Here is a 9,936-nt window from a genome sequence, read left to right on the forward strand (position 1 = left end):
CTCCTCTGTACACTAGGATTCCCTTTCGCTCCCTTCACTCTGTGTGTGTGTATCTATATGTCTATGCCTGTCACCATAGGTCATAAAGTTAACAGCCATACGATAAATGTTGTGTTTTTATGTTCCTCTCTGTCTGTCACCCAGACTACCTCCACGGTATCCGCCTGACCTCAGCAGTGTTGGGTGGGGACAGTAAGGTCCTTATCGTGTTCATGGCGCCCAGTCAGCAGGACCGCACCCGCTTTGTCAGTGACCTGAGAGAGAGTATAGCTGAGGTGCAGGAGATGGAGAAGTACAGAGTAGAGTGTGAGTACACCTCCCCCTGTTGGTCATTATGGGGAACTACGGCTGTGTGTGGGCGTATTGGTGTGTGACTCGATGAAGTAACAGAGTGGCTATTGCTTTCCTGTATCTTCCCCAATCCACCTGTAAGTGAATTACAGGAAGACAGGCAGTGATGTGGGAGTATTGCTTTTAACTACTTATATTGTCAATCTCTCTCTCTGTCTCTCGATCTCTCCCTCTCTCTCCTTCAATCCGTAGCTGAGTTGGAGAAGCAGAAAGGCGTGATGCGGACTGGCCTGCTGACCGGCTTGGTCGGCGGCGGAGTGGGGGTGAAGGGTGAGGTGGTGAACGGCACCCTGGGAAGGCCCAGTCTAGATGACAACTACTCTGCGGGAGAGGGACTGAAACGCTCCGCGCTCAGCTCATCTCTCCGAGATCTATCAGACGGAGGTGAGAATCTCACACACACACACACACACACACACACACACACACACACACACACACACACACACACACACACACACACACAAACCACTCTCTCTTGAAAATGGTGTCTTATTATAATAAAATACTCTCACTAATCCTGCCGGTTGATAGATATGCTATTTTTACTGACTGACTGGGTTCTTTATAAGAATTAACAGAAATTCTTCAGACACTATAGTCTAGACACTGAGAGGGTACCCTACCCATGGGACTGCTTTAGATTTTTCCTTGCTTTGCCTCCTGTTTGCATCGTGTTCTATTTCCTCTGGCACATGAATACACAGTATCTGCTGCATCTCTGCAAGCTCACTCGGAAACATTCTGTTACTGTATTTCCCCTCTTCCGCAACCTGCCTCTTCCTGGCTGGGTGCAGGGAAACGTGGTCGCAGTAACAGTGTTGGCTCCCTCGACAGTACCATGGAAGTAAGTCGGAATGGACTAACTGAATTGTGCACCTGCCCCTTTAATACCTGCCCCTCAAGCATAGCCATCTCAGTACATTCATTTAATAGAGCCATAAATGTGAAGTCATTCCCCTCGTCTTTGACCCTGACCCATCATTAGCATGTTCTCTGTGTGACGTGTGTGACTGACGTGTGTGATTGACGTGTGTGATTGACGTGTGTGATTGACGTGTGTATGCGTGTGTTCTGGAATGTGCTTTGTATAACCATGCCTCTGGGCTTTCACAACTGCCTGTGCATGTGTTTGTTCTCAACTCTTGTTCTTCTCCATTCTTGCATTGTTTGTTTGTTTCAATGGTTTGTTGTTGATGTGCAGGTGTTGTGGTGTTTGTAACCTGACATACTCATTGCAGTGTTCCAGTGATTTGTGATATGATGTCATACTGTATGTATGTTTGCAGAGCTCCTCCTCAACTGTCCTTCCACTTCCTCAGGGTTCCATCATTAGCAGCCCCCGGCCCCACCAGTGTTACCCGGTTCCGGGCGTGATCCCAGGTTGCTACCCTACAGAAGACTACCGGCCGCATCGCCCCATCCTGAGCCCCGGAACAGGGGTGGGGGGTGGGCCGGGGCAACAACAGACCGCTGCTGGGATGGGAGTTGGGGGGGTTCCCAGCAGTGTAGAGAGAGCAGTGGTGGGGAGCGGCCCTGGGGGGGGCAATACGGGCTCCTTCCTGGGCTCTCTATTCGGCAGCAAACGCGCCAAACCGCCAAGTCCCCTTATACCACCGGGGCCACCCTACCCCGCCCCTGTCCCGCCACCCACTACGGGAGGGCCCCCTCCTCACTCCCCATCATCTCTGTGCCAGTCAGAGGGGGGCCCTTCCAAGATCCAGGCCCTGCATGCTCAGTACTGCCACACGGCCACCGTGCAGCCCCCTCCCCCCTACTACCATCACCATCGCTACCACGTCCAAGCTGGCCCTCCTCCCTTGCCAGGAGGGGGCGTGCCCCCTCATATCCTTCAGAGAGGGCCGCTCCCCTGTCGCCCTCCTTTTGGCCCCCCTCACGCCCAGCTCCAGCAGCTGGCCCATCTCTCCCAGTTTTCCCAGCATGGCATGCAGGGTCGCTACGGCAACATAGCGGTGGGCTGTCCTCCCCCCCTTTCTCCTCACTCCCAACATTCCCAGAACCCCCAGTTCGCCCTGTACCACACGCAGACCCCACAATCTATCAGGGGGGGCGCTGTGCCAAGCAAACCTCCTCTGACTTTGTCTCACTCCCACCCGCACCCCCACGCACACTCCCACACCCACCCCGGGCACCCACTCAGTGCCGCGCCACACCCCACCGCCCACCCACATCAGTCTCACTTCATTTTTGGCACGCTGCCCCACCAACATCAGCACCAGCAGCCGCCCGCCTCCGTCAACGCCCATCACGCTACGTCCGCCGCCCAGTATCAGCCCCAGTACCCTCCTCTCTCTTCCATCCCCCCTCCCCCCCCCCCACTCCCCTTTACCCCCCCCTTCTATCCCCCTTACCCCTCTTACGCCTCTCTGCCCTCACCCCCCCCAGCACCCCGGGCAGCCTCAGCAGGGGCCCCAGGTGACGGGGGCTGGGGCGACTGGCACAGGGGTCAGCTCCAAATCCAAACCTATCAACCGGATCAGCACGGTAGTGTGAGGAACAGAACGTGGGGGCACAGAGGGCAGAGGTCAGAGGGCACGATGGAGGAAGTGGGCAGAGCTAGGGCCAGAGATAGAGCCAGGGCTAGTAGAGGTGAGCAGGACAGCAGCAGCAGTAACAACAGCGCCAGTGACAAAAAGAAACGCAACTTATTTCGCCTCTGCTACTTTCATCTCCGCTTCCCACACATGTAGACAGAGAGACCAGAAGAGATAGTTGGAGCTGGATAGCATGCATATACCTGAACATACAAACATACCTTCACACATACAGTACAGGACACACAAGCACACACAGGCAGAATCAACACACATAAAGCAAGAAACGCCCATATGTATGCACACAAATATGTTTGTATATAGTATAGGCAAAGGCTAGCACAATCATGCATATAACACATACACTCCGTGGTCAGTTTATTAGGTACACCTATCTAGTACCGGGTCGGACCATCTAGTACCGGGTCCAGAACAGCCTGAATTCTTCAGGGCATGGATTCTACAAGGTGTCAGAAATGTTCCACACGTAGTTGCTGCAGATTGGACGGCGGTACATTGGGTTTGGTCAGCAACAATGTTCAGATATACTGTGGCGTTCAGTCGTTGCTCAGTTAGTATCAAGGGACCTAACGTGTGCCAGGCAAACATTCTCCACAACAGTACACCACCGCCACCAGCCTGTACCGTTGACACCAGGCAGGATGGATCCATGGGCTCATGCTGCTTATGCCAAATCCTGACTCTGCCATCAACATGATGCAACAGGAATTGGGATTCATCGGACCAGGCAATGTTTTTCCACTCCTCAATTGTCCAGTGTTGGTGATCGCGTTCTCACTGGAGCCACTTCTTCTTGTTTTTAGCTGATAGGAGTGGAACCTGGTGTGGTTGTCTGCTGCAGTAGCCCATCCGTGACAGAGTTGTGCATTCCGAGATGCCGTTCTACACACCACTGTTGTACAGCGCCGTTATTTGTCTGTCTGTTAGCTTGCCATTCTCCTTCGACCTCTCTCATCAACTAGTTTTCGCCCAGAGGACTGCCGCTAACTGGATGTTTTCGCACCATTCTCTGTAAACCCTAGACACTGTAGTGCATGAAAAGGCCACGAGGGCAGCCGTTTCTGAGATACTGGGTCCGACGTGCCGATCATACCACGCTCAAAGTCACTTAGATCACTCGTTTTGCCCATTCTGTTCAGTCGAACAGTAACCAAATGCCTCGATGCCTGTCTGCCTACTTTATAGAGCAAACCACAGCCACGTGACTCACTCTCTGTAGAAACTATCAATTTTTGTGAACGGGTGGTGTACCTAATAAACTGGCCATTGAGTGTATACTGCAGTTGTATAGAGTTTCCGTTGCAGTTTCTCAGGTGTATTCTATAAGCTCTCAGCACACACTTATAAGGGAGAGTCACAGGTAGGAGCAATGACGTAGATTTCTGAAGTTGGCAGCAGGCAGGAAAAAGTATCACACACACACACAATTAACCATTTCTATAGCCATAGAACGGATGCTAGTAGTAAATGTACAGTAGAGGGCCTGTAACCCAGTGTTTCACTGTCTGAACTATTATTGGAAACTCTGGACACTGCCAAGACATGAGCTTGAAACTGTTTTAAACACAGGTACCAACATGTAATTGTGCAACGTTATTAATTGGACAAATCTAGTCTCTCGTAATGAAGGAAGCAACCAAGATTTGGTTCTCTGTCGTCGAGATTAGGATAATGCTGACCAATAGAAAGACCAACCCCACCCACCTGGAGCTGAAAAAGTCTTCAACACTAAATACATTCCAGCAGGGTTGTGCATTGTAAACAGCCATTGAGGATAGTTGCAAAAAATGTCCCTTGACTTTGCAATAATTTATTCAGCTTAATGTCTTTGTTCATTTCCATGGCAGGTCTTCATCACTGAAAGGTATCCTTTTTGAATGTAGACCTCAGAGAAATGTTGCTTTGTCTTAAACTTGTATGACTATTGCACGATTCAATAGCAGTCTTATGCTCTATGGTCTTCTACATGTTAAGAGAAGTCATCTGATTTCATAAGATTTACATGCATTCCCTATGGGGTGTGTGGATTAATGATACTACAAATCATATTTTTGAATGTTTTTAAGCTTTTTTTGCTGTTGAATAAATGTTACATATATACTTGCTATGAGTATGATGAATATTGTCTAATAACATAACTGTTTTGATCCAGTGATTAATTATATATAAATAATTGATTGATTGATTAGATGTTTGATTATAAATGATTATACAGAGGATATATACACATGTATTAATTCCCTCATACTTTTGATATGTAACGAGGGTGTTATAAAGTGTGATTTCTTTTTGTTCTCTATGATGATTGCCATCGATAACTTCTATTATCAGTTATTATTATTGATTGTTGAAAATATTAGTTCATATTTATTACTTTTTGTTATAATATAGTTGTGTACCCTCTCTATCTCCCTCCCTTTTTTCTGAACTTGCAGTGGCGCAGTGTCTAAAAATGGGGTCATTGGAGTCTAAATTCACCTTAACAGATAGGGGATCATTTTAAATTATGTTTATGTAGTCTTATGTGTTTTGAATCAACTCTTTCCAGACCCCTTCGAAATATCCTCTTAAGGGCTTTGACCTTTGACCTGGTCATATACAATGACCCTCATTTAATTGGTGACCCTGCTGTTTATGTTCTCTCTATTATCAGGAGACTCGCTTACAAGCATCAGGTCTTGTTGAGTTTCTCACACGGCGTGTGTTTGGACAGTTTATGTCTTTGAACAAGCACGCTTTGTAATGCAGTTTTGTGATTTTGCACACGTGGTGTCTTAAAGTCAGAAATTGCCTTCTTTTAAAAACGCTCCTCCCATACCCCCTTGCCAGTCCTCAGAGAACTCACCACCACCCAAATACCCTTCACCCCAGCAACCTTACTGAATGTGCTTGTCATTAGATCAAACAAGTTTGCTCATTTTCTCCTCTTTCATCTCTGTCGACCCACTTTTTAACCTCCTCTCTCTGTCCTTCTATTGCACTGTGTTAGAACAATGCTAGGTTGAAGAAGGGACAAAGGAAGGGACAAAAGGAAATAATTCAATTTTAGGATGTAAGATGTAGTTAGAAATGTTAGACAATACTTGTTAAAACTAAGAGACAGATTAACTTTAAAATCCAGAATAAGAGTATGTGTAGTCAGGGAAAAATAAGAGGTTTTAGGGGTGGTTAATGTTGAAGCTTTGTGTTGGCTACTTCCTGTCTAATTTCCTCTGTATTGTACCTTTGTGACCCCTCTTGCATGAATATATCTGCACTTATTGAATGGATTGTACTGTATAAACATGAATGTACATATTATATTACAAATACTTAATGACTTTGGAAATAAATATTTCCATTTTGTTATTAAGGTGTGTGCGTGTGCGCGTGTGAGCGTGCATGCCTGCGTGTGTGAGAAAGAAAGAGGAGCAGGGGGACTTTGGTCCGATTGAATTATTTTTATTTTAGACTGAAGGTTAGATAATAAATTGAAGTACTGAAATGTTTGTATGTCAGAGCACTAATTGATATTATTTTAAACATACAACAAGTATGATCCTAAGAATTTAATTTGTGTATGTAGTAAGTGTAAACTGAAAGAATAGAGAATTGAGATGTGAATATTTATTGCTTCTGACATATTAAAAAGTGTCCTTGCAGTGACGCGATCTTCTGTCTTTTATTGACGTCTTCTTGACTGCAAATGTGATGGATGATGAACACAGCTCCATCATTGGGCTTTCTAAACCCTGTTTTACAATGTAATCAACAGCACCAACTAGTGGCTAAACGCAATTTCTGCCACCCATGATCATGATGTCCCTGGGACGTGATGCTCTTGGAACAGGTATTATTCCTGAGACTGATTGTAGGTGTGATACTGAATGAGGTCCCTAGGACTGGACAACATAGCTTTTTCTTTGTACTTCATTTAAAAAAAGTCTCCAACACCAGCCTAAATCCTATTATGTGGAGGCAGGTAGTCTAGTGGTTAGAGCGTTGGGCCAGTAACCGAAAGGTTCAATCAAGATCTCAGCGATCACTGACTCATTGCCTGCATCAGTAATGGGTCTGCGACCAAACCTCATCACTGTCAAACGCTCCCTAAAACACTTCTGCGAGCAGGCCTTTCTAATCGACCTGGCCGGGGTATCCTGGAATGACATTGACCTCATCCCGTCAGTATATGATGCCTGGCTATTCTTTAAAAGTGCCTTCCTCACCTGCTTAAATAAGCATGCCCCACTCAAAAAATGTAGAACTATGAATACAGTGAGGGAAAAAAGTATTTGATCCCCTGCTGATTTTGTACGTTTACCCACTGACAAAGAAATGATCAGTCTATAATTTTAACGGTAGGTTTATTTGAACAGTGAGAGACAGAATAACAACAACAAAAAACTCCAGAAAAACACATGTCAAAAATGTTATAAATTGATTTGCATTTTAATGAGGGAAATAAGTATTTGACCCCCTCTCAATCAGAAAGATTTCTGGCTACCAGGTGTCTTTTATACAGGTAATGAGCTGAGATTAGGAGCACACTCTTAAATGGAGTGATCCTAATCTCAGCTTGTTACCTGTATAAAAGACACCTGTCCACAGAAGCAATCAATCAATCAGATTCCAAACTCTCCACCATGGCCAAGACCAAAGAGCTCTCCAAGGACGTCAGGGACAAGATTGTAGACCTACACAAGGCTGGAATGGGCTACAAGACCATCGCCAAGCAGCTTGGTGAGAAGGTGACAACAGTTGGTGCGATTATTCGCAAATGGAAGAAACACAAAAGAACTGTCAATCTCCCTCAGCCTGGGGCGCCATGCAAGACCTCACCTCGTGGAGTTGCAATGATCATGAGAACGGTGAGGAATCAGCCCAGAACTACACGGGAGGATCTTGTCAATGATCTCAAGGCAGCTGGGACCATAGTCACCAAGAAAACAATTGGTAACACACTACGCCGTGAAGGACTGAAATCCTGCAGCGCCCGCAAGGTCCCCCTGCTCAAGAAAGCACATATATAATTTGTAAGTCGCTCTGGATAAGAGCGTCTGCTAAATGACTTAAATGTAAATGTTAAATGTACATGCCGTCTGAAGTTTGCCAATGAACATCTGAATGATTCAGAGGACAACTGGGTGAAAGTGTTGTGGTCAGATGAGACCAAAATGGAGCTCTTTGGCATCACCTCAACTTGCTGTGTTTGGAGGAGCCCAAGAACACCATCCACACCGTCAAACATGGAGGTGGAAACATTATGCTAAGGATGTGTTTTTATGCTAAGGGGACAGGACAACTTCACCGCATCAAAGGCACGATGGACAGGGCCATGTACCATCAAATCTTGGGTGAGAACCTCCTTCCCTCAGCCAGGGCATTGAAAATGGGTCGTGGATGGGTATTCGAGCATGGCAATGACCCAAAACACACGGCCAAGGCAACAAAGGAGTGGCTCAAGAAGATGCACATTAAGGTCCTGGAGTGGCCTAGCCAGTCTCCAGACCTTAATCCCATAGCAAATCTGTGGAGGGAGCTGAAGGTTTGAGTTGCCAAACGTCAGCCTCGAAACCTTAATGACTTGGAGAAGATCTGCAAAGAGGAGTGGGACAAAATCCTTCCTGGGATGTGTGCAAACCTGGTGGTCAACTACAAGAAACGTCTGACCTCTGTGATTGCCAACAAGGGTTTTGCCACCAAGTACAAAGTCCATGTTTTGGACTTAAAATGCAAATCAATTTATAACATTTTTGACATGCGTTTTTCTGAATTTTTTTGTTGTTATTCTGTCTCTCACTGTTCAAATAAACCTACCATTAAAATTATAGACTGATCATTTCTTTGTCAGTGGGCAAACGTACAAAATTAGCAGGGGATCAAATACTTTCCCCCCTCACTGTAGATATAGTCCTTGGTTCACTCCAGACCTAATTTCAATAAGCATTTCTCTACGGCTGGCCATGCTTTCCACCTGGCTACCCCTACCCCGGTCAACTGCCCAGCACCATCCACAGCAACCCGCCAATGCCCCCACCATTTCTCCTTCACCCAAATTCAGATAGCTGATGTTCTGAAAGAGCTGCAAAATCTGGACCCATACAAATCAGGCGGGCTAGACAATCTGGACCCTCTCTTTCTAAAATGATCTGCCGAAATTGTTGCAACCCCTATTACTAGCCTGTTCAACCTCTTTCGTATCATCTGAGATTCCCAAAGATTGGAAAGCTGCCGCGGTCATCCCCCTCTTCAAAGGGGGTGACACTCTAGACCCAAACTGCTACAGACCTATATCTTTCTAAGGTCTTCGAAAGCCAAGTTAACAAACAGATTACCGACCATTTCGAATCCCACCGTACCTTCTCCGCTATGCAATCTGGTTTCAGATCTGGTCATGGGTGCACCTCAGCCACGCTCAAGGTCCTAAACGACATCATAACCGCCATCGATAAGAGACATTACTGTGTAGCCGTATTCATCGACCTGGCCAAGGCTTTCAACTCTGTCAATCACCACATTCTTATTGGCAGACTCGACAGCCTTGGTTTCTCAAATGATTGCCTCGCCTGGTTTACCAACTACTTCTCTGATAGAGTTCAGTGTGTCAAATCGGAGGGCCTGTTGTCCGGAACCTCTGGCAGTCTCTATGGGTGTGCCACAGGGTTCAATTCTCGGGCCGACTCTCTTCTCTGTATATATCAATGATGTTGCTCTTGCTGCTGGTGATTCTCTGATCCACCTCTACGCAGACGACACCATTCTGTATACATCTGGCCCCTCTTTGGACACTGTGTTAACTAACCTCCAGACAAGCTTCAGTGCCATACAACTCTCCTTCCGTGGCCTCCAACTGCTCTTTAACGCAAGTAAAACTAAATGCATGCTATTCAATCGATCACTGCCCGCACCTGCTCGCCCATCCAGCATCACTACTCTGGACGGCTCTGACTTAGAATACGTGGACAACTACAAATACCTGTCCAAATACCAATCCAAAATTAAATTTAGAATCGGCTTCCTATATCGCAAC

General features: G+C 46.4%; 1 protein-coding gene across 6 annotated transcripts in view; it reads left to right on the forward strand.

The window, feature by feature from the left end:
• Positions 1-6,572, forward strand: part of LOC115165739 (IQ motif and SEC7 domain-containing protein 1) — a 60,701-nt gene extending 54,129 nt beyond the window's left edge. For 5 of the 6 annotated variants that reach the window (XM_029719061.1, XM_029719062.1, XM_029719065.1 and 2 more), the window contains 4 exons: positions 145-306; positions 544-735; positions 1,149-1,198; positions 1,674-6,572. In XM_029719061.1, coding sequence (XP_029574921.1) covers positions 145-306; positions 544-735; positions 1,149-1,198; positions 1,674-3,062 — 1,793 coding nt within the window. In that variant the 3' untranslated portion in view covers positions 3,063-6,572. The remainder of the gene's footprint in view (positions 1-144; positions 307-543; positions 736-1,148; positions 1,199-1,673) is intronic. The other variant, XM_029719066.1, reaches the window with a different exon arrangement.
• Positions 6,573-9,936: the final 3,364 nt, after the last annotated feature.

Source organism: Salmo trutta, chromosome 28 (assembly GCF_901001165.1).
Source record: "Salmo trutta chromosome 28, fSalTru1.1, whole genome shotgun sequence".
Taxonomy (NCBI): domain Eukaryota; kingdom Metazoa; phylum Chordata; class Actinopteri; order Salmoniformes; family Salmonidae; genus Salmo; species Salmo trutta.